General features: G+C 42.9%; 1 protein-coding gene across 2 annotated transcripts in view; it reads left to right on the forward strand.

The window, feature by feature from the left end:
• LOC147901175 (uncharacterized) overlaps nucleotides 1-26087 on the forward strand; it is a 42226-nt gene that overhangs the window by 10151 nt on the left and 5988 nt on the right. For both annotated transcript variants that reach the window (XM_087375473.1, XM_087375472.1), the window contains 6 exons: nucleotides 6357-6438; nucleotides 6569-6641; nucleotides 7117-7227; nucleotides 7336-7563; nucleotides 7740-8017; nucleotides 8140-9090. In XM_087375473.1, coding sequence (XP_087231599.1) covers nucleotides 6357-6438; nucleotides 6569-6641; nucleotides 7117-7227; nucleotides 7336-7563; nucleotides 7740-8017; nucleotides 8140-9090 — 1723 coding nt within the window. The remainder of the gene's footprint in view (nucleotides 1-6356; nucleotides 6439-6568; nucleotides 6642-7116; nucleotides 7228-7335; nucleotides 7564-7739; nucleotides 8018-8139; nucleotides 9091-26087) is intronic.

Consider the following 26087-nt stretch of genomic DNA (forward strand, 5'->3'; position numbering starts at 1 on the left):
GAGAGCATATGTTTATACTATGGTCTACACCCACTATTGGGCGCTGATGTTACTGGGGATGTCATAGTAGCTAGTCCCTGCTATTTGATGGAGTTTATGGTTTTCAACCTTATGAGTGACTATCGTGAGATTGAAAATGCACTAAGTTGTGTTTGTAGAGGATGAGTTTGGGCATGTTACTAGATTCATCTAGATATATGGCTATGTGGAACAACCCATGCTCTCCTCATATGTGGGTTTACAGGTGAGGAGATGACTTTTCCAATAGAGAGATAGCGGGATATGAGGTTCTAGGGCATAGAAGTTCTCTTTAGATTGCATCTGAGACTGCTCATATCTATGATGTGGAAGGAGAAGCATGCACAACACATGTGGGTACGAATTCGATCACTTGATGCAAACCACACGGCCGATTTTGATTGCACAATGCTACTTGCCCCCAAATACATCATCCTATGCACAACACGTCACCACAGAGGATCACATCCCATATGAGATGATACTCGATGATATCATGGAATTCTCTAGAGAGGGAGAGACCCTCCTCTTAAGCAACTTCAATGCACATACGGGGAGTAGATAGCTGGGCCTACTAGGCTTTGGATGGGACTTCCTCATAGTATCACAGCTGGGCTTATGATAGTGAGGCACTCAGATGATGCAAGACAAATGACTTTGGTATGGATGGCATCTATTGGACATGGGAGCAGGACATGATCTGATCATATATAATGGCCTTTAGAGACAAGTGTTATCCAAAGGACTCACTTATTTTGACATCGTGGGAAAACATTTCCCATTGACTACTTTGACGGTGCCCCTAGGCTTCATGGGTAGATGACTTTACAGTAGCTTCCTCCCTACTCGACAGTGATTACTCCTACGTGTCATTCACCATCTCATTTACTACATCAGATATAGGCCATGGTCCTCCTACCCATGCACATGTTAAGATACACTTTGACCATGCCCTCGATGCAGTCTATGCAAGTCACCCATCTTTTGAGGTACAGACCTCTCTTGGAGATGAAGTAGACCTCGTGCGGCCACATTGTTCCCATGTAGATGTCCTCACTACTAAGCCCATCTCATCCAACTTATTTGCCACATGGAATGTGCAGCTTGCATTGAGACTTTCGAAAGGCTTTTCAACAGCTCTACGATCTTGAATGAATAGGAGACTTTAAGAGTTGCGGATCCTAGGGGTCATGATTTGGGTGGTAATGAGTCTATATGAGTCAGTCAAAGGGAGAGTACTTGCCCCCGGGTGGCTTGTCCAATCGGATTGAGAGCAGCTTTGGAATGAAGAAAGGATGCCCCCTCTCGTCAATACTTTTGGGCTCTATATTGATGAGATCACTATTTTCATTGACCACATTAGAGGTGAGGTGCCATTGCTTGCTTACTTGATAATACAAATAGGCTTAGAGAGACATCTAGAGGTCCTTGAAGTGTTTTGCAGGGAGAGAGACTTAGCATTTAACCTTGGTAAGACCAAGGTCATGATTTTCAACACCTCATTGGTAGTATTTCAAATAGTTTCATTTACTAGAGGGAGCTGGTAGAGATTGTACAGTCCTACACTTATCTTGGGGGGCGATATCAATTTTAATGATGATTGATGCAACTGGGGCACGGCTTATTATTATAGGTCAAGGAGCTTTGGCTCAATTATAGTGAGAGTGCATTCAGACACATTTCCAAGATCCCTCAATGAAGGGATGTGTGTTCAATATCTTAGTGACGTTGACAACTATGTAGGCAACATTTTTATGTGAGAGTGATCTCTTGGTAGCTAATTGGAAAGAGACTACATGTCATTGTGGGATCTTGGATAATTCAAAGTAAGCCTTGAGTCTCTCATTACATAGTACATGAAGAGTTTTCCATGAACATTGATGCCCCTTTTTAATACATTGACATATCTCCATCAAATTTAGGCTTTGCCTAGCGAGACTATTGAGATTGATACTAGATAGTCATCTAGATGACTAGTGGATAGAGGGATTAGCATGGGATAGTATGCACATATATCTAAATGGTTTTCCAATTAGGGTATTCAGATGATTGACTCCCATTTTTCAATGCAGTTTGGGTGTCCTATCCTCTCAAATCCAACAAGATGAGATCAACCATATCATATGGGATCTACTTCAACTCTATACGTAGCATTCCCCACCAAAGTCCAATTCTACCACAATCACTTATCGAGAGTTGCTGAGGATGTAGTGATTATCAAGTCCCAATACCTAGAGGATAGACAAGGCTCACATATATCGAGGATTGCCATTGGGTAGATATATGTCTCTTCCCATCAATTGAGGATTGAGACAAGGAGAGCCATTGCCATACCTAGATAGCATCGGATTTGCACATTAGGGGAGGTGGAAATAGAGGAGCACTTTCTCTATACATGCTTAGTCTACTATGAGATTCATGGACGATATCATTGCCTTTTTTTGTAGGGATAGGATTTTGGACCAATTTCTTGACTGATCCACTTTCATGATTAGGTTTGCATTAGTCTCTACCTGATCGAGATGTAGTGAGAGTTTACTGAGGTAGATCAGACAACCAAAGATGAGAATGATATAGGACACAATGGAGAATAGGAGGAGCTTTCAAACATGAGGGCAGAGTGGATTAGTAGAAAGAGGCAATGAAGAGCTATGGAGCCAAAGCCATGAAGAACACACGTAGGGTAGAGACAGACCGTAGTATGCAATGGAGAATAGGAGGAGCTTTCTAACATGAGGGCAGAGTGGATTAGTAGAAAGAGGCAATGAAGAGCTATGGAGCCAAAGCCATGAAGAACACACGTAGGGTAGAGACAGACCATAGTATGCATGATGGAGGTCCAACCGATCGCGGCTCTACTCGGAGGGGACCATTACAGCTGTGGTATCACTCTTAAGATCGACCATCAAATATGGAGATCACAGAGACCATGCCCCCACCACAGTGAGAGACGACCCAGCAGGGGCAAATATGAGATATCTCATATCCTATTGGGGACTATCATGGCACCATGATTGTAGTTGATCACATCTCCTACTCTCTCTCTCTCTCTCTCTCTCTCTCTCTCTCATGATTTTGAGTTTTGAGTTCTAGCTACTTGTTGTAAGTTTCTTAGAATAATTAAAAACAAGGGCTCGCTACTTCAGCCCACCATGGCTTCTTCGTATAGCAATCAATGAGGGCTCCAATGAGTCCTACTTTAGCCCACCATGGCTTCTTCGCATAGCAATCAACGAGGGCTCCAGTGAGTCCTACTTCAGCCCACCATGGCTTGTATGAGATACTATTTTCGCTATACTTTGTCTCATAGGCCGTCTTCCAAAGCTGTTAATCTCTCTCTCTCTCTCTCTCTCTCTCTCGCGCGCGCGCGTACACACACCGCTCTTATATTTCTTCTTTATTCCGTCTTTGTTATCCACCTTTTTATTGTTGCAACAACTTCCATTGTTTGGATTGGGAGTTAATAGTTTAGAGAATGAGCAGGTTTTCCCCCATTCATGAGAGTAAATCTAGGTTTACCCGAGAGATTCGGATATAGTTTCTTACGCTTAGCTACTGTTGAGAACATAAGGCATAGCTTGCTAGGTTTGATCTTGTGTTTTACTCTTAGTTTTGTTTCACGTCTCTTCTAAACCCCCTTTTCTCCTCGTCTCTTTTTCTCTCACCCTTGCTCTTTTTCTAGTTTTACAAAAAAATCAATTGGTAAGGTTGGATATATAATAGTCTTATGAAGGTACATCTATCATTTTTCTTGAACTTTTCGCTTTGAACAGCAAAATGTCAATATGTGTTCATATTTATGTGGTGAAGCAGTTGTTGATAATGAAATAGCGCAAATGCGAGCACTAAGGCTTCTACACCCTCATTCATTTTAGTTTGTTCTGGTCTTTTGAAATAATACCTTCATTTAATATAGTAGGAAGAGAAATGAAACAGATATTTTGAGGCTGTATGCTTTGTTTTTTGAAAGTATGAATGCATCTTTATGACAGAGCACTTCAATACCTTGGGAATATTGCCCGCCTTGGAAGGACTAAAGATGTAGGCAGATGTATTAGGGTGTCGCCACAAACTCTTTTTATAGTCTTGTCAAGCATTTTACCAAGTGTTCTCATAGTGTCCTTAATATGTACGCACTCACATGCTTGATTAAGCTTTGAAGAGTTAAATATTACAGACGTAAGCTTTGAAGAGTTATATATTACCGACGTAAGCTTTGAAGAGTTAAAATATGCAGCTGGAGTGCTTGTTTGTCTCAACTTTATCAAGATTTTCATTGCACAGATGGATGGGAGGGCAAAGGCTAGAGGACAAGGAGTGGTTTCCTTTGAAAGTTTGGAAGTCTGATGATAAAGAGTAGGTGGTTGGGCTTGGTGCCCTCTTCTGATTATAAAAATGGAAAGTTAAATGTGGCTGCAAATGACTTGTCATAATGTAGGCATGCACATTATATGCTGCCATTTCCATCCATTAAGATTAATGGGATATAGGAAGAGTCTATGCAAGATTCCATGTTAGTAGGCATGCTTTCAGATTTGCATGCTAGGATGAGTCTGCCCTTCACCTCCGGAGTGCCAGTACGAAGACTTTGTATAAATGGATGCTCAAGTATTGTGGGTGTGTGGATTTGTATGTGTGAGAGCATATTTTTATACTATGGTCTACACCCACTGTTGGGTGCTGATGACGTCAGTGGGGATGTCATAGTAGCTAGTCCCTTCTATGCGTGATGGAGTTTATGGTTTTCAATCTTATGAGTGACTGTCGTGAGATTGAAACTGCACTATGTTGTGTTTGTAGAGGATGAGTTTGGGAATGTTCCTCGATTCATCTAGATATATGAGCCTGAATATAAAGGTTTATATCGGGCTGTGGTTTCTATAGAAAAATGAACTTGAAAAGATTTCATAAAGTTTGTGGCAAAGCACCTCCTGTGTGAGTGAGAACAAGTTGCTAACTTGTATGAGTGATAGGATCACAATGGATCCTTCTAAGGTGAAATGTGTAAGCATGTCCCATGCTCAGCCAGATAATGGGATTTCGGGGTGTCATACCCTTCAGTAGGAGACTCCAATAGGTTAGAAGGAGTCCCTTGAGGGCTTAGCATCCTAGTGCAATTCCGGGATATAAGATGGATGATAGCATTTGTTATTTTGGTATATTGAGGCCTTTCTAAGACTCATGGTAGAGGAAAATGCTTATGGTAAGGCATTGCACAAGCCTTCAGCAGGCAGAAACATGTTTGGTGTCTTTGATGATGTACTGTGGACATAGCCCTTTTAATAGCGAGATATGCTGGCCGTAATCTATTTAATAAAGAAGTTTGCAACAGATGTTCGAGTCTCAAGCCCACCCATTTTTCTTTATGGGATCAACTTGGACATGTTCTTGGATTGCTATATACATGCGAGTGGATAGTGAGATCCCACAGCAAGCTTCTGCAGAGCGGTACCGTTAGTGACAAAGCCAAGCTATCTTGCCATGCTCAGGAAAGCAGCATCAGCAGCAGCTACGTATTTCCACACCTGTTGCATTCAATGCATATTGCATGGGGATCCTTGGTAAATGGTGCAGGAATAGGCAATATGCGTTCTAATAAAATAATCTATAACAACAGCGTTGTATGTTGGAGGAAATTTCAATTCTAATAGAACTGTGTGCTTATTCACAATCTGCTGCCTGAAATTTAGTTGTTACTTTTGGGTTCTCTCTTCCTGCTCTTTTCGCCTCCTGGAAGTTCTTATTTTAGTTTTAAAAGCTGACTGATTCAGAAGAAGAATTCCACTGTGTCATTACCACTGCATAAACTTGGAATCATGAATTTCATTGGCCGACTAATCGCTTGGTCAAACATAGGTGGTCAGGTGTTGGCAGTACGGATTTCCTTTGACTGGGTGCCTATGTATTGCCTACTGGATCGACCCTTGCCTTTTTTAAGTTTAGCAAACAGATCGGTCATTGAGTTGCTCTTGGTTATAAGTGTCCGTTATTTGCAATGTTGTATTTGTCATTTCTGGAAGATAGGTATCTTCTTAAACCCTAACAGGGAAATTTTCCACTTTTTTTTTTTGGTGGGGGGGGGGGTATATTGGGGGCTCCAAGGGGGCTCTTATTGAAGCTCCCTCCCATGGAGACTCCATTTCTTTTTCGAACCCAGATTACGATGCCCTCTTCTCCTTTGCATGAAATAATTATCTGTTTTTTACTTAGCCAGACCATCTGGAAATTCAGTGGAGGATGCACAATTGACTGGTTGTGATGTTTGTAACAATCTCTAGTCCGTTCAAGTAATCCAGAAAAGATTCCTTACTTTTCTTTTTCCTGACCTTCCATTGCAGCCACTGCCGCCCAGGTTAATCACTTTGTGCTGCTGACCTCCCTGGGAACACAGAAGTTTGGCTTCCCTGCAGCAGTGTTAAAGTGAGTGTCTCTGGTCAGTTTTATAGAAAAATTTATGGGCAGGTGCATTATGGCATGGAAGACCATAATGTCATTCAGGTCTTCCATGCCAATCTCAATCCTCTAGCACTTATTGTCATGTATGATACAGCCTTTTCTGGGGTGTTCTTATATGGAAAGCCAAAGCTGAGAGAGCACTTGTTGAGAGCGGGATCCCATACACAGTAAGAACGTTGTGACTCTCTCTCTCTCTCTCTCTCTCTCTCTCTCTCTCTCTCTCTCGCTCGCTCGCTCTCTCTGTGTGCGTGTGTGTGATTTCACCCAAAAAAGTGTGTGTGAGCATGTGCCGGTGTGTGTGTGCATGTGTCCCCCTTCATTTACGAAGGTTGATATCTACAAATTCTACCATGGCTGAAGGGATCTGATCTTGTAATTTAATTGCCCAATAATAAAGATTAGTTTTATTATTTCTTTTCTCCTCAACTTAAATCTCACATTAATGAACAATTACTCATGTATTGTATTGCTTTCAAAAGCTAATGAACTTTATTTAAAATTTATACTCTCAACCATAAAATTGCTCCTGAGTTTCATGTTCCCAGATTTTATACTGGCTGGGGACACTTGAATGTGCAAGTTATTTCCTTGCCTCAAAGTTCGAGATCTTACTCAGACTGACATAAAAAGTCATGTCATCAGATTGTTCGGCCAGGTGGAATGGAGCGGCCTACAGATGCATATAAAGAGACTCACAACCTCGTACTTTCAGAAGCAGACACATTATTTGGTGGTCAAGTCTCAAATTTACAGGTGATCCAATTGCATCTTCTGCATTCTTTTCAAATCTTTGACACAACAGCCCAGCTTCCGAATTTCTACCATCTAGTTGGCTAGTTAACCACATAACATTTGCAACAGGTGGCAGAGCTCATAGCTAGCATTGTTGTGAATCCACAAAGCTCAAAGAATAAGATACTAGAAGCGATTGCTGAGACCACTGCACCCTTGCGACCCATTGAAGAGTTACTGGAAGAAATTCCAGATAATGAAGATAAAAGCCCGATTTCTCAGCTGCAGGGAACTCAGAAGGTCCGTTCAGGAAGGGTTGATGTTGCAGCACAAAGGCTATTCAAGAAGCAAGAAGAGGTCCATGTGATATCCATCAGCCTCTTTGCTGGAACAATTGAATAAGTAAATTTATGAATTCAAGCATTAGTAGAAGTTTCCTTTTTCTGGGAAAAAAGAAGTAAATTGATGAATTTTCTTTGTAGCACATGACAAAAACTCTAGGCTGATATCGTTGCATTTTTAATTATCTACAGGAAAATGCTGCTGAAGAAAAGCGCAAAAAAACTGGGGAGGAAGAAGAAGAAAGACGTAAAATTGGTGCATTGCGAGCAAAGTATGAAAAGGAGATTCTAGTAGCGAAGGAGAAAGAAGAGGAGGCAAAAAATGCAGCAGAAGCCGCACTTGCAGAGAGGGTTGAATTGGAACGTAAAGCAGCTGAGCTTCGCTTAAAGGCTGAAGCTGCAGCTCTGGCTGCACGCCAAGCAAAGGCTCTCGAAGCTGCTACTTTATCTGCAGCTCGAAAAGGCCAAGTGTAAGTAATCCCATGTGTCAAAACTCAAATCCCTTGAAGGCAAGGTCAACTGCATTATTTTCAAGTGTATGTAACAGACTGTTAAGTTTTCTATATAAGCCTAAATTCAAAGTTTTTTCCAGATTGTCCGAGCAAGAGAAGCAGAAAGTATTGGAGTCAGTGAAGTTGGACACACAGCAAAAAGTCAGAAGTCCAGAGGAATCCAAATTCAGGTCCAAAAAGACTCCTTCCTTTGCTCTATTTGGTGGAGGTTTTCCATTCCGAAAGGTAGCTGAGGTAGACCCAGAATCAAAGGATACAGCCTTCAAAGATACTCCTGAACTGAACGAAGTGCAGTTGACATCCGAATCCAGTGAAAAAAGACAGAAACAGAAGCAAGCAGAGATCGAAGCAAAAACTAAAGCTGAACAAGATGCAAAGCTTGCAGAGGAAAGAGAACTTGAGGCGAAGGAAAAGGCAGAGCTGGAAACAAAAATTCTAGCTAAACAAGAAGCCGCAAGGGTCATAGAAGCCAATAAAAACGAAGAACAGCAAGAAGCGGAAGCTAAGATTCTAGCAGAGAAAGCAGTACAAAAGTCTAAAGATGAGATTGCAGCTGAACAAGAGAGAGCAGAAAAACTAGTGGAAAAATATGAGTTAAAGGAAGAGGAAGACACAAAGGCTGCCCAGGCAAAGCAAAAAGATGAAGCAGAAAAACTAGTGGAAAAATCTGAGTTAAAGGAAGAGGAAGACACAAAGGCTGCCCAGGCAAAGCAAAAAGATGAAATTGCAGCTGAACAAGTGACACAAACAAAGGAGCAAGCAGAACCAGAAAAACTGGAAGCTAAAGATGCAGAACAAATTGATGGAGAAAGTGTTTTACGTGACAAGGCTACAGATTCTGCCCCTGTATCAGGAGCCCGGAAGGGTTTCAGATGGTTCTGGCAGCCAGCTGAGCCAGAGGCTCCTGAAACTGAGACCGCAGATTCAGACTTGTCTGCCAGTGTATCAGTGAAGGAAGGGGCTGATTTATCACTAGAAAATAAGACAATCGAGTTACCTCCATCTTCAACACCATTATCTCCTTATTCAAGGTATCCAATTAAAGTCAAAGCTTAAAGAGTAACAGAACAGCAAAATAGTCTTGAGAGCTCATTTTGCTATGGTATTATAGAAATTGAACTGCGTTGTCTGTTGTAAAATATGTACATAGAAGAGCTGGGTTTGTGTGTCATTGGAACTTTGATAAACACCTTTCTAGTCCCCTCCCCTAGCTTTTTAAGGTCTCCATCTTGTCCCCCTAAGCAGACGTGAACATGTTCTATTCAAAGGTGATTGCATTTGGTCACTTGGGATGTTGAAGGGAGCATCAATACATATTATACATCTAGCTTCTAGCCGAGTATTTTTGCAGGACTCCCATTATTGTGCACTTTTTGTATTACTTGACTAGGAAAATTATATTTTACTCTTTCTCTCCCGTCTCCCATTCAGTCCTTTGGCTATTCTAACCTGGGATTTCAGAAAGGCAATAGTACATGTTCTGTAGTAGTGGCCAAAGCCACTTTATAGCCTATGTCGTGCCTAGAGAGCACTCCCTAAGGAGATACTTATTCTCAAGCCTCGGTCCCTCCATCCTTACCTTAACACACAATTGCCATGAAAATTGTTTTTTTGCTGAGATAAAATATGACAAAGCACTTCAAATCATTTTGGTATTCGATAAAACTTGCCGGAGGGGGATCAAATAGTACCATGGTGACATTTGCTGCTGCGTCCCTGCACCAACATGCCATCCAAGCACCGTCCCTCGAGCCAGCCCACAGGTCCATCTCACAACTACAAGCTAGCATATGGGCCAGCCTGCAAGCTACACAGCTTGCCAGTATCCTGAAGGCATAAGGCAATCAACATATAACCGGCTAGTGCAAGTAGACAGGCCTGATGTCCAAGAATCCCCTTCATGACCCTCATCCCGTCCAAGAGTTCAGCTCCCCCCCTTCATGACCCTCGTTCCATACACTTAGTATGGCTCAATGTTACATACCCTACACTACCCTCACTTCAGCCTGTGGGAGGACACTCCAGTCTCTAGGCTTTAGCCTTTTCCTCACATGCCATTAGCTAACTTCGAAGGCTCTAGCATGGAATTCTCCCCTTTCTTGAAAGTTTTAGGCCTGCTTTTTGAATCTTGCTTCTTCTAGACTCTCTCTTTCACATCCCAATTCTAATTTCTGGCTCCCTCCCTCGTTAAATCTCTCTGACAGCCTAGACTCTCCAAGCTCTTGACCCTTGCATAGGCATGATCAGAACATTGCTTAACAACGAGCACATGTATATCATCTCGATGCTCATAGATGTACAACCATGGGATTTTAGAACTATGGTAGTGTCACTGCCACATGTTTTAGTGTAGCTTCGATTGCAATCTGATCCAAGATTGCAATGTGATCCAAGATCATGCTTTTGGGAACAAACCATAGGAAGGAGAGCTAGTGGCTCACCAACTAGCAATAGACATGAGAATCACCTCCAAGCATGAGGTCTACTCTCTCTCTCTCTCTCTAGTGGGGAGATATTGCTAGTGGGGGACTTTAATGCCTGTACACACTTGAGGCAGACATCAATATATGACTCGAGTGATGCCATCTACAGAGAGATCAACGCAGAGGAGGTTGGTTTGCATAGGTCGGCACAGGACTTGGGAGATGGGAGATGTGACAGAATATGGTACACATTTTCTAGCATTAGGGAGTGCACATGGATTGATTATCTTCAATGGTCTGTCTTATTGGCCGGGTTCAGATGCTCTTACATGCTGGAATCCGAAAGGAGGTGCTAGTACAGTTGATTATTTGATGGGGTTGCCATCTCTAATTCCACAAATCTGTGATTTCAGTGTAGCTACTAGCAGACCCATTGGAGTGGCTGCGGACCATGCTATATTGAGGTTTATTGTGTCAGGAGGATGCTAGAGGGGGGCAGTCAGGCCTTCGTTTCAGAGACAACCTAGATACTAATTCATGGAGGAGACTGCTACAGTGTATGGAGATGCAGTGTGGGACAAAATTATGGTGCTAGACCCTCATGGTCCCCTAGAGGAGATCACCCGTGGTTTGACAGAGGTATTACATGTGTCAGCACAATATGCATTCCCCCACACAACAATATCATCCACCCCTCCTTGCAGCACTGCCCCACAAAATAGTTGGTATGACGATGAGTGTCATATGATGCGCAGACAATTATAGCAGGAGGTTGCTACAAACACTCGGACACACAAGCAAGCCAAGGCCATCTTCTCATGCCTAATACGGAAGAAGAAACAGGCCTACTCAGCTAGATTGGAGGTAGAGATCTACCAATTATTCTTGGGACAGAACAGCAAGAAGGCATGGAGGATGTTTCAGGAGAGACAGCCTGGTACACCGATTGTAGCACCAGAAGCTTGGGCCGACTATGCGCAGTCATTACATGATATACCAGGACAGCCACCGATTCCGTACCCACAGGATATGAGGCCTACATATTGCTCCTTCTTCAAATTGCATATGGTCAATGATGCCATTGACAGATTGGGACATGGAAAGGCTTTGGATCATGATGGATTAGCGGGAGAGCACTTCATGTACACACGGGACATTGTGGCACCGCTTCTTGTGCATGTGTTTAATAGAGCAGTTTGTGAAGGATTCCCCCCTAGTTGGACAGAGCATACCATTGTACCGCTCTTTAAGAGTGGAGATCCGACGATGCCCAACAATTACAGGACTATCATGATTGGCCACTGCCTAGCCAAGATATATGGATCCATCTTGGAAAAGGAGTTGAGCAGATGGGCAGCAATGCATAGACACAGAGCGGTAGGACAGGGTAGAGATCTATCTATATAGGAAACCCTAGCCTAGCTGTTTCTCCCCTCTGCTACTTGGTGGGTTTAGGGCTCACTCCACCCGTTGCCTTCTCTGTTTTACTACTTTTGTAAAGAACTCAATCTTGCTCCTTAGTCTCTCTTTAACTACTCTGATGAAAAACTCACTCCAACTCCTCGCTTATGTCTTTAACTACTTTCGTTAAGAGATTGCTCCAGCTCCTCATTCTATTCCTCTTAACTACTCTCGGCTCACTCTGCCTATTCTATATACCCTTTGAAATAGGTTGGGTGAAGAATTCCTTTTGCACCCTCTTCCTGTTTTGCAAGTTGAATAATAACATCGTCATAATCGTCATATTGCACCGATACAATGCCAAACCAATCTTACAGGCTAAGATACTTGTTTGAGAGGCACTAATAAGGGCCCGAATCATCTGCCCACCTGGGATTGATGTCATTACTTATCTCCCCGATCTTTTTACATTTTGAGAAACGAGGAATGATATGCGAGATTTCCTCGTTTACGTGAATCGCCATGCCCTCACTTAATTGTACAAATTTCGATTCATCATGGCGACACGAAAACGTCTCCTATATTTCAGATATACGATTCTGGGAGGCCACCTTCGCATTGTTGGCCCATGACCGCATCATTTCATCGATTGAGCTGGCTGTGGACTCCCGCATATGGGTCTCTATATCAACCTGAATGCATATAACGAAGGTAACCTTAATATCAATCTACACCCACATGCAATCGGCGGGTAGGTTTGGTAAGTAGCAGCCAGATACGGTTGCAAAGTCGCTGTTGCAACTACAAAGAGAATAACAGGTGGGAGTCCAACTACAAACCAAGTGCATGTGGAAAAGCCCAAAGCATATACATTCATAGCTGTCCTAGAGTGGGACAGCAACTACTCATAACTAAAAATGCTAATAAAAAGCTCCCAACTGGGCATGAGGAAGGTCTTCAAAGGAATGAGCATCCTATAGAGATCGAAGCAGAGAAGCTTCCAAATATGTGTATATGTATATGTATATATATATACGTATATGTGTGTATATATATACACACACACACATGTACGTGTACATATACATCTACATGTATATACACATGCATACATACATCAAATAACACACACACACACACACACACACATGTATACATATCATATATATATATATATATATATATTAATATATATGCATATGTGTGAATATATACATACATAGAAATAGGAACCACGACCAAGCATGGGATCTAGTTCAAACTCCACCCGCAAGATGTCATGACATGAGTCCCCTGCATTTTCCAAATTAGTATGCTAATCAATGGGATTAGTCAAGAGCATAATGTTGGCTGAAACGGCACTTAAATCGGGAGGAAAAAGGTTTGGTCAAGAGGTCATTGCCTAGGGGCAAAAAGGGACTAGAATAATTAAAGTATAGGTTGAGGGATCAAGGAAACCTAGAAACTCTAGTACCTAAGGTCTAAGAATTAACCTAGGTCTTAACAAGAATTGAAAGGGAACATCAAATGAAGTGTGACCACTTGTGCGGTCTCCACCCTTTCTATTGTAAGGATGCTTCTCTCTCGTAAGGAGAGCAGTATCCTATGCACACAACTAGTCATCATAGAGCAGGAAACGAATAGGATAAAAAAAGATGAATGCGTGTTACTACAGCTTGAATGTTGTAGGAGGGCCTGCAAATTAGCCATAGAATCTTAGATTCTCCATAAATTCGAGTGAAAATCAAGAATTTGAGGAGAATTAGAAAATTTGGTTCATTACATTTTGTATCAGAGCAGCAATGACCCAATGAATGGGCGATGGCATGTTGGGGAGGGGAAGGTGGTGTGCGGAGATCGAACGGAAGTGAAGAGGGCGCGACGACAGGAAAGGGAAAGATTCCACGGTAAGGGATAAAATTAGAGGCAACGAGACTGCGTAAAGATTTCTTATGCAACGACAAAAGCGCTGGCAATCTGATTGCAGGAGGCCGGCAAGAGATGGAGGCAATAGGGCGGATCATGGTAGTGAAATCCAAAGATTGTGGCAAGCAAGACAAGATCCAAGTTTGCATGGAAGGGCAATCTCTGAAATTTATGTTTGTACTTTTGGACGATGAACTGGCGTCCTAACGGGGTGACTTCCCAACGTATGAATGTGCCCTCAAAGCATCACAACTATGATGGAACAGGCTTCCTCCGCTCTCCCCAAACCGAAATTTGGATCAAATCAAGATTTTAAGGGGTAGTGTACATACACCCCTTTTAACAGTATGAAGACCTCGGATTCAATCAAACTAAGCAACCTAAACTCAATGCACCAGTTTACAACCTAAACTCAATGCACCAGTTTACAGCGAAAGACAAGGAAAAATAGCTTATTTCGGGTTGTTTTTTGACATAAATCAATTGGGAGATGGATAAATATCACTATCTCTACACAATTTGACATTTTCTGTAAAATAAATCTCTACTTTGAGATTACAGCAAGTCAATTCCTTTTATTAGTAAAAAGGAAGAATGGAAGGGGAAGGGATGCATAATAATGAACTTGTCCCATTCCTCAAAGAACACCATTACCTCCTCTTGAAGAGGATCCATTATGTGAATCTTGATTATGATAACCCACAAATAGAATTATTTTCCTCTTTTCTACAAGAACTTCTTGATAGAAAGTTCTTTGGAAATGAGAGCAGAAATGAGCCCACCCAACAGTAAGGTGACGAGTTTACACCTTTAGCCCGAAATCCCATGACATGGATTATAACCCAAATGCAAAGAGAAGTGAGGAAGAAAAGCTGGTTAATTAGGGTTTCTAAAGAGGGATTTCAAGGAGTTGATACACTAACGAAAGACCATGTACGGCTTGTGAGGGGCTGCACGAGCAACAGGCTAGGATATAGATTCCTAGTCTAGGAGTGAAGATTGTAGTCCAGCTTTGAGCATAACCAGGCTCGGTTGTAATGACTGTTCATTAATTGGTATTTAAAGTATGAGTACATGTCACAGTAGGGCCCCCTTTTATAGGTATAGGCTCAGAAAAATTTACCATTGTGCTTATGGGATGGCTTCTCTAAAATGCCACGTGGCAACATTAGGCCATCCTACTAAAAGTACTACTTATTTACAAAGCCATTGAAAGGCTGATTAGACTAGAAATTAACGAAGAAATTTGACCTTTATTACATGTGGTCACATTCCATCTTCCACCCCCTGCCTGATATTGCATTAAATTCTTTCTATCTCAAAGTAGTGCATTGCTCTATTAACTAGATTTTCTAACCATTTTTTTGCTTAGATGCTTATTTGGGAGAGATTAAAATGAAATTGTATAGTCTTCACGGGTAGTTGTAGCTTGAATGAAGAGAAGGTGGACTACTCTTTAATTAGCCGCCTTCTTTAATGCTAGCCTTTGTCACGGCCGAGTCTATCCTTCACCTTTGGAGCCGGTAGAAACTCAGTATAAAGACCTTTGTATAAATGGATGCTCAAGTATGTGTGAGTGTGTGGTTTGTATGTGTGAGAGTATATGTTTATGCTACGGTATATACCCATTATTGGGCACTGATGACGCAAGTGGGGATGTTGTAGTAGCTAGTCCCTGCTATGCGTGATGGAGCTTATGGTTTTCAACCTTATGAGTGACTGTCATGAGATTGAAACTGCACACTGTGTTGTGTTTTTGGAGGATGAGTTTGGGTATGTTCCTAGATTCATCTAGATTTAGGATATGCCCTATGCACATTGTTTAGAGTTAAGGAACGAATAGGGTATAGAAGGAAATACACGATGTAGAGGTCATGGGGGTGCTACTGCAGCTTGAATGTTGTAAGAGGCCCTGTAAATCAACCATGGAGTCTTAGTTTCTCAACCGAATTGATTGGAAATCAAGAATTTGATAAGAATGAGATAATCTGGTTCATTACACAAGAAATTTCTCTTGGTGGTAAGCTACCTAGGTCCCTTACCACAACAGCCCACAACTAGATAATCTGGCTCACTAGAAACTCTAGCGCCTAAGGTCTAAGGATTCACCTAGGTCTTAGGGAGGGCACATCTAATGATGTGTGACCACTCCTATGGTCATATCCAATCTTCCACCCTTTTACTGGAAGGATGTTGTTCTCTCATACGAAGAGTATCACCCAACTAAGAGAGCACCAAAGATATGTCCTACGCACATAGTTAGTCATCCTAGAGTAGGAAACAAATAGGATAGGGAAAGAAATACCAAATGACCTCTACACGGACCTACTACTCTAGCTTGAATGCTGTAAGAAACCCTATAAATCAGCCGTAGAGTCTTAGTTTCTCAACAAAATTGAGTGGGAATCAACATTTGAGGAGAATCCAAGATGAGAGAGTTCCCCTTGGTGGAATGCTACCTAGGTCCCTTACCACAACAGCCCACAACCAGGAGCTAACCAATCCTAGGACCATCATGCCCATTGCTTGGGATAAGAAAGCTATGCAAGAGCTCTAAACAATGATCCTTGCGCTTATATATTTAGAACCAGGTCTTGTTATAACTAGCAAGCCACCCTAGGAGTGAGGTTTGTAATAGGGAGGAGCCCAACTCTATCCTATTAATTGGTGAATGAAATAGAGATAGAACTCAGAGAAGCACACACGAAACACATGTTGAATGCTCTGTGTGTGTGTGTAAAACTGGGACTGGATTGGGTTACACCAGCCCCCCCTCCGAAGACAGTATTTAGTTTGTACGCAACCTTGGCATCACAAAAAAACTGTCAACATTTTCTGCCTGTAGCATTGATTTTGTTAGAATGTGGGGTTTCTATAAAACAATGCAAGTTGCAGGTTGTCGATAACAAATTTACAATTAGTATTATGTTTGCTCGCTTACTATACTGGCCTTCATCATGGCTGAGTCTACCCTTCACCTCTGGAGTGCCGATAGAAACTCAATACGAAGTGTCGGCTATGGCAAGCAATGGAAGCTCAGAAATGAATGGGGAAACAAGAAAAATGAGCTGCTGTATTGAAAATACTGCTACATTGTATGGAGGCTCAAGAGGGAGCCAACATGACAAAACCCTAGGGCTAAATGCCCTAACTAGACTAAGTGTCCTATGTGGTACATGTACCAAGTGTACCAACTGACCTAACTGATTGTAACTAGGTTTACAACGCACATACCAAGGAATGAGTGGCACCTATGGATAGCCCATAGAATGGCCTACAAACCCCCCTCCCCTCCATGGTATGGGCTGAAGTGTCTTGGCCATGACTGAGAATACCTGAATATCTAATGTTATGGTTCCACATGTTCATCCTGTAGGGACATAGCAACCTATGACTGTACATAGTACAACAAATCAAGTCACAAAAGGTACCAAGTTTAAAGCTTGCCGAAAAGTTTCAAACTTAGGTCGAGGTAGAGCCTTCGCAAAAAGATTTGCCAAGTTGTCTTCAGTGAGAGACAATTGAATATCACTTGCTGATAATTTCTCTCTAACATAGTGATAATCAACCTCAATATGCTTTGTGCGAGCATGGATAACAGGATTCCATGCAATAGCCAAAGCACTCGTGAAGATGACGGTAGGAGCAGCCTGACATGCATAAAGATTTGCAAGTAACTTCCCGAGCCAAACACACTCCACTGTAGCTGTAAAAGCTACTCTATTCTCAGCTTCACAGCTTGAAATAGCAATTGTACTCTGCTTCTTGCTAAACCAAGAAATGCATGAAGTACCAAGCATGAAACACTTGCCACTATGTGACACATGGGTGTCCGAATAGCCAGCCCAATCACAATCAGTGAATCTATGCATAACAATTGAAGAATCAGCCTCATAAAGGAGGCCCAAATGCTGAGTGCCTTTGAGATACCTGAAGACATGCTTCACGGCATGTCAATGGGGCGTAGAGGGGCTGTGCATATATCTGCTCAATTGTGAGACAACATACTGTAGATCGGGTCTCGTATGGCATAAGTAAATCAAACAACCAACTGCCTGTTGATAGAGAGTGACATCACATGCACGGCTGCCATCCTTAGAAGAGAAGTGAAAACTAGGCTCTAATGTTGTGGATACTGGCTTGCAATACTCAAACTGAAAATGCTGCAGAAGCTGTCCTATATACTTGGATTGTGACATCAAAATGCCCCCCTCATTGCTAGCAAATTGGATGCCCAGATTGTAATGCAAAAGACCAAGATCAGACATAGCAAATGTCTTCTGCAAGTCAAGCTTAAAAGCTGCAATTTGTTCAGCATGTGTCCCAGTCACAAGCATGTCATCCACATAGAGTACTAAAATCAGCAAATGTGTCCCACTCTTGCGGATGTAAAGGGTAGCCTCTGTAGGGCTGTTCTAAAAGTCAAGTGTGAGCAAATGAGTATGTATCCGGGAATACCAAGCTCAAAGTGCCTGCTTCAACCCGTAGAGGTCTTTCTTTAAGCGGCATACCTTGCTTTCAGAACCTTCAAACTCAAAGCTAAGAGGTTGGGAAATATAAACCTCTTCCTTGTCACGATCTGTGACGTATTCCTTTCTCTTTCTAGACTTATGGATGGTTTAATGAATGGACACTTGTGGAAGGGTATGCCCTTTCGACGGGACACTTCCTAAGAGGCACAACTCTTGCCCTTTCGACGGGACACTTCCTTATGAGGCACAACCCTTCACAAGAGACATTCTAATGAAGAGACATTCCTATTGTAATGTACCCTCTCATCAAGGTTCACACCCTTCACAAGGGGTACACACCTCTTCATGCACATACCCTTTGGAGTACACACCTTTTCATGTGTGACTCTTCACTCTCTATATAAGAGAGGCCAAATTGTATGGATGACAATCACATCCACCCTATAGACATTCAAGCAATATCATTATTCCTTTGCTCTCTGCTATCTCAGTCTCTTTTCTGTTCCTTAGCACAGTTCTAAATATAGTAAATCTAGGATTTCTTTCAGTGGTATCAGAGCAAAATTCGCTCCTGCCTGTAGGAAATGCCCCCCACCTTCTAGCGCTGATCTGATACATTTTTGCCGCTAGAAGGATATCCGTGCACATAGTGCATGGAAGAGATGGAGAGGATGAGCGTAAAATTTTTAAACGCCTAAAGTCATCCTGGCCTCTCCATCTCCCTCACATCACAAGTTGATGTGAATGGACACGACCAAAATCGTGTCCTTTAAGGTGCTTGGGCTGTCCCAAAACCAAGGGACGCGCCTTTTCCACCATGGGACACACCTTTTGGTGACGAGTCTCGACTCCTCACTCATGGGACATACCCCATCGTGGGCAAAGGGACATACCTATTCATGCAGGGTCGCACCCCTTTTAACAATAGGGACATATCCCCTCATGAACAGGTGCACCTATTCCAAGGGTCACACCCCTTCGAATAGGCACACCTCCTAGGCCCAAGTACCTACAAAAGGGTACCTAGAGGGGTTTAAAAAAAAAAAAAGGGGACAAAAATTAAACCCATCCCCTACCCCTAGGTTTACCCTAACTACCCTAGGGTTAAATAAACCCTCAAATTAATTTGGGGCAAATAACCCTTTAGGCAGCCCAACGAATCGTCGCAGCATTCAGCCCAAAAAAAAACTGCAACGTACGAATTTCTGATCAGCCAGCCTGCGCAATAGCCTACGTCAGCCGTGAGGCACCTCAGTTACATTATTTCCTCAGCACAGTACAGGTTGTGTTCCACGAGACACGAAGATATCCGGAACACGATATTCCTCAGGAGTTTGCTGTTCATTTCTGGAGAGAGTTTTACCCTTCACCTTCGGCATCCCCAGGGTACTCTCCACCTCCTTCAGCTCCTCGATATCCTCCTCTACAGGGTGTACCTTCTCCAAGTCAGTATTTACATCCTGAAGGCACTCCCTTCCCTGGATATCCTCCTCTTCCGACAGCAGCTCCTTACCCTTTTTCAGATCCGTGGACTCTGCTACCTACCCCTGTCTTATCACGAGCAGTAACACCTTTTTCAGAATCTCCAGTGTTACCTCTGACAGGACCTCCCTTACCAGATTTCCACGGGTGGTTCCATCCTGCCTTGCCTGTCCCCTCCAATATGAGCAACCTCAGGGAGCAGCCCGAATCCTCTTTCCGGGAGGTCCAAACTAGAGCGCACTGAACTGCGTACTCTCTACCGATTACTTCAAGCTTCCAAAACAAAGCGACTTGACGTCAAACTTCCGGAAGCCTACACTGGTCAACGTAATCGTCGAACTGTTGACCAATGGCTCGCTAAAATGCGCATGTATTTTGACACTGTTGACCTCACGGAAGGCAAAAAGATCGCCTTGGCAGCCTCCCTCCTGAAGGATACAGCATTTCTATGGTGGCAAAGACGCTTAAAGGACGGAAAAAGTGTGTTAACTTGGGAACGTTTTGAACACGTGCTCCGTAAGCAATTTGTACCTGCCAATGCGGACTTCCAAGCACGATCAAAACTTCAACAGTTGGAGCAAACGGGTTCCCTGTCTTCTTATATCTCTCAGTTCACCACATTGGTGCTAGAGATTGATGGTTTAACTGAGGATGATCGCCTTCATGCTTTCATCTCAGGCCTACAACCCTCGTTACGCATTGATGTTCTTGAAGCCAATATCACCACCACAGATGGCGCTATTGCTTACGCAGAGCGCATTACAGATTTCCTCAACACAGGGAAGCAGAGTGCTAATCGCACACAGAACTCTCCTATGGCCAAAGGTGCTCGCCCTCAAGATAACACCAGGTTTCGCAAAAACTTCGGTAATCAAGGTCAGCGACAGTCTCAAGATCCCCAGAAGCCTCAGAAATCATTTGCTGGATTCCAATAGAAGCACTCCCCCAGGGATCGTGTTTCTTCTTCTTCACAAAGTCATTACCGACAGCCCCAACATAAAGGTGCGGCCACTGACAAGAAGAACAACTCCAGCTCAAAAGGACTTTGTACCATCTGTACAGGCGACCATAGATGGTTCGATTGTCCCAAGCGACCAAAGCAAAATTCTAATATGGAACCTAGCACTTCCCCAAAAGAAGATGCTACCTCAGCAGAAGACAAGAAAGGCAAAGCTGTTCGAATGGCGAATACCATCCACCTGAGCCTTGCCAGCAACCCCGAACCTTCCCTGGCCACTCAAGTACTTTGTGTTCAAGGATTGATTCGTGGAACAATGGTCACCATCCTCATCGACAGTGGCTGTTCTCATAATTTCCTAGCCCGTTCTGTGGTCGATAAACTTCGGTTGACCACCAGTCCTAGTCTCATGGACTATCAGATTGAACTCGCAAATGGAACTACTTTCTTGTGCAACACCAGGATTAAAAACTTGTCTTTTCGCATCCAACATTATACGGACAAGTTGAACTTCGACATTATGCCTCTTTCTCGGTACGATGTCATACTCGGACAACAATGGCTCTACGACTATGATCCATCAATCAGTTTTCGTAGCCATACTATCCAGTTTGTCCACCAGGGAAAACTTATTGAGCTAACTGGTTCTAGGGATTCTCCTTCAACCCTAGTTGCCTCTGCCCTACAAGTAAAGAAGTGGGTTCGTAAACGCCAAGCAAAGACTTCACTTCTGTTGGTTACGGCAGTAGAGGAGAGACCAACAAAGGATCCTCCTGCATACCTTAACCAACCTTTTTTCCAGCCTTACCTGGATCTTTTTCCACAGGAATTGCCAAAGCAGTTACCACCTCGACGACCAGTGGATCACCCAATCGAGCTTATTCCCGGCAGTAATCCACCGTCGAAACCTCCTTATCGGGTTTCTCACACTCAAAATGAAGAAATCCAAAGACAGGTCACCGAGCTACTCGACAAAGGTCACATTCGGCCCAGTCGCAGCCCTTTCGGATCTCGTGTACTACTTGTGGAAAAAAAGAACAAGTCTATGCGCCTCTGCATCGACTACCGAGCCCTCAACAAGCTCACTATCAAAAACAAGTATCCATTGCCTCGCATTGATGACCTTTTCGATCAACTTCTACATGCAACACACTTCTCCAAGATTGATCTTCGTTCAGGTTATCATCAAATTCGTATACGAGAAGGCGATGAATACAAGACAGCTTTTCGAACCAAGTATGGACACTATGAATGTTTGGTCATGCCTTTTGGGTTAAACAATGCCCCGGCCACATTCATGACATTAATGAACGACATCTTCAGGCCTTTCCTCGATAAGTTCGTCATCGTTTACCTCGATGACATCCTCGTTTTCAGCAGATCCCTACATGAGCACAAACAACATCTTCACCAAGTTTTTGAAGTTCTCCGTGCAAATTCTCTCTACATCAACATTGAGAAGAGTGAGTTCTTGAAGACCCAACTTGAATATTTGGGACATGTTATTTCAGCTCAAGGTATCTCTGTGGATCCCAAGAAGGTCGAGGTAATCCGAAACTGGCCTACTCCTAAGAATGTTCATGATGTCTGCTCTTTTCTCGGATTGGCAAACTTCTACCATACAAAGGTATATCAGTTTTCCGAAATCGCAGCTCCTATGTCCGAATTATTGAAAAGCACAGCAATTTTTCAGTGGCTTCCCGAAACAGAGTATAGTTTCCAACAACTCAAGCAAGCACTCACTACTACACCAATTATGGCTATTGCTGACCCAAATCTTCCATTTGAGGTCATGACCGACGCTTCCGACATCGCTACAGGAGCAGTCTTGATGCAAGAAGGCAGAGTTATTGCTTTTGACAGCCATAAACATTCTGATATCCAAACCCGATATCCGGTTTATGATAAGGAGTTTCTTGCTGTTGTACATGCTTATCGCTCTTGGAAACATTATCTCATGGGTGCCGACTCTGTGGTCAAAACAGACCACCACTCTCTCAAGTATATCTTTACTCAGCCAGTCATGAACGCTCGACAAGCACGCTGGGTTGAGTTTTTGGCCAACTTTCACATGACCATTGAGTACATACCAGGACTACGCAATGTAGTTGCAGATGCTCTCAGCAGGTTACCTCTAGCATCAGCCATGGTAATCTCTACATTATCTGTGGATGTTCCGAACTCATTCAAAGGAAAGTATTTCAATGATAAAGACTTCGGCACCGCAGTACAGGTTCTTTCCAAAGATCAACCTTCGACTTCCGAACAAAAGATTTTCTCATCCTATTCTTATACGGACGACCTTTTGTATTATCAAGATCGCGTCTGTGTACCACATGACAAGGATGTTCGATGTCTTTTGTTAAAAGAGCATCATGTAGTTCCTTATGCTGCCCATCCAGGCATCAATAAGACTTATCGGTTACTCAGTGCAACATACTACTGGCCTCAGATGAAAAGAGATGTCATCAACATGGTTACATCTTGTCTATCATGTCAACAAATGAAAGCAAGTCGATGACTTCCAACAGGACTTCTTCAGCCTCTTCCAGTTCCAACTGAAAGGTGGGAAAGTATTTCCATGGATTTCATTACAACACTACCACGATCCTCCAGAGGTAACACTCAGATTATGGTAATTGTTGATCGCTTGTCCAAAATGGCACACTTTGTTGCTTGCAAAAGCAGTGCACAGGCCCCGGACATAGCCAAACTCTTTATACAACACATCTTCCGACACCATGGATTACCCAAGAATATCATATCCGACAGAGATCCTAAGTTTACCAGTCACTTTTGGATTTCACTGTTCGAATCTTTGGGTACTACTCTACTGTTCAGTTCAGCCTACCACCCAGAATCAGATGGACAGACTGAAAGAGTCAACCAAGTTCTGGAAGAAATGCTTCGACATTATGTTCAGTCACGCCTAGCAGCCTGGAAAGAGTATCTACCACTCCTCGAGTTTGCTTATAATAACTCTTTCCATAGTGCCATCAGCATGACTCCATTCCAAGCAGCTTATGGACACACTCCGATTGTACCAACAAATTTTGTACTTCAACATCGAGTGGCCCTAGCTGATCAACTGGTTCAAGAAATGCAAGACATTCTACTGCAAGTCAGGGATCATATGCGAAAAGCGCAAGAGCGGTATCAACGGCAAACATAGACGTCACCTGGAATTTAACACTGGTGACATGGTGCTATTATTTGTAGCCCCACATCGCTATAAGACGGTTAAGTCTGTGTTTCCTAAGTTGCGACCAAGATACTATGGACCTTTCCGGATCGTCAAGAAAAATTCACCTTTAAGTTATAAATTGGAATTACCACCATCATGGGGTAAAATCCATCCAACATTTCATATTTCTTGGCTAAAGACGTACATTCCAGGCGATGAAGCAGTTCCTCCTACAGGTGATTATGTCCCAGAAATCGAAGACGATTATGTTCTCCTTATTCCTGAGCGTATTCTGGACCATCGACAGCGAGAGACTCGACATCGACTTATCACAGAATTCCTTGTTCTTTGGCGAGATCTGGACGACTCCGACGCTACTTGGCAGTCCGATGAAGACTTACAGCAGTACCCTGATCTATTACAGCAGTATTTTCAGCATCTACCATGATATTTTCTACATCGGTTCATTATCTCCACCAGGGTCTTCTTTTGAGTGGGAGGGGATGTCACGATCTGTGACGTATTCCTTTCTCTTTCTAGACTTATGGATGGTTTAATGAATGGACACTTGTGGAAGGGTATGCCCTTTCGACGGGACACTTCCTAAGAGGCACAACTCTTGCCCTTTCGACGGGACACTTCCTTATGAGGCACAACCCTTCACAAGAGACATTCTAATGAAGAGACATTCCTATTGTAATGTACCCTCTCATCAAGGGTCACACCCTTCACAAGGGGTACACACCTCTTCATGCACATACCCTTTGGAGTACACACCTTTTCATGTGTGACTCTTCACTCTCTATATAAGAGAGGCCAAATTGTATGGATGACAATCACATCCACCCTACAGACATTCAAGCAATATCATTATTCCTTTGCTCTCTGCTATCTCAGTCTCTTTTCTGTTCCTTAGCACAGTTCTAAATATAGTAAATCTAGGATTTCTTACATTCGTGCAAATGCCCATGAAGGAAAGTTGTCTTGATATCAAGCTGATGTACCTCCCAATGAAAGTGGGCAGCAAAGGCAATAACAATGCGAATAGTAGTGATCCTGGACGTGGGGGCAAAAGTATCCTCAAAGTCAATGCCTTGCTGTTGAGCATAGCCCTTAGTATAACAAGATGGGCTTTGTAACAGTCCACTGAACCATCAGCTTTCCGTTCAATCTTATAAACCCAATTAGTTCCAATGGCATTGTTGCCAGGAGGCAAGTCACACAACCTGAGTGTTATACTAATAGATAGAATCCAATTCAGCTTGCATAGCCTTCAACCAACAATCATTTTGAAAGGAATCTTTATGGCATAAGGGCTCTTCATTGCATGTTGTAGCAACCAATTTACAAGGAACAAAAATTAGCATGCTCTTCTCGGTCAGCTGCTCTAGTACGGGCTGGCAGAGGAGTATCTTGTTTGCTGCCTTTTAATGTGTCAAGGAGCCAATGGGGGACCTTTCTGGGCTCTTGTATTTCAGCTCTTTCCTGGTCAAGAGCTCTATGCACAATGTCCTGATCAAGCTGAGGCATATCAGGCTATAAATGAGGCTGAATATCAGGCTGCACATGTGGCCACAAATGACTAACAGATGGAGGAGGTACAATCTGAGATGTGACATCATCAAGAGCATCTGATGGAAACAAAGGCATCAAGCTATCAAAGATATCTGGGGCATCAACAACGGGCTGTTTTGGACAGTCCAACAAATTCATAGTGGAGGATTCATCAAATGCAACATCCTTACTCACAAAACACTTGCTCGTGCGGGGCTGGTAGAGCTTACATCCCTTGCTCTTTGAGCTATATCCAGCTTTATCATCCAACTTCGTGCGTGTCTGAGAAGGCACACGGGCATATGCCAAGCATCCAAAAGTTCTCATGTGAGAAATCCAGGGCTTATGACCTGTCCTAGGCTCAGAAGGTGTGATGGTTTGCAATGCCTTTGTGGGAGATCTGTTCAAAATGTAATTAGCACACATAACGGCATCCAACAACAACTTGTTAGGCAAATGCTTGCCTTGCAACATACACCTGGCCATCTCCATCACTGATCTATTCTTTGCTCAGCCGCAGGATTCTGTTGAGGAGTATAAGGCACCGTGCACCAATGATGAATGCCATCGTGAGGCCAAAAAAACAGCAAACTCCTTGACATATATTCACCTCCCTTGTTTGTATTAA

Source organism: Dipteris shenzhenensis, chromosome 6, assembly GCF_047967505.1.
Source record: "Dipteris shenzhenensis isolate YYH24624 ecotype China chromosome 6, Dip_SZ_1.0, whole genome shotgun sequence".
Classification (NCBI taxonomy): Eukaryota; Viridiplantae; Streptophyta; class Polypodiopsida; order Gleicheniales; family Dipteridaceae; genus Dipteris; species Dipteris shenzhenensis.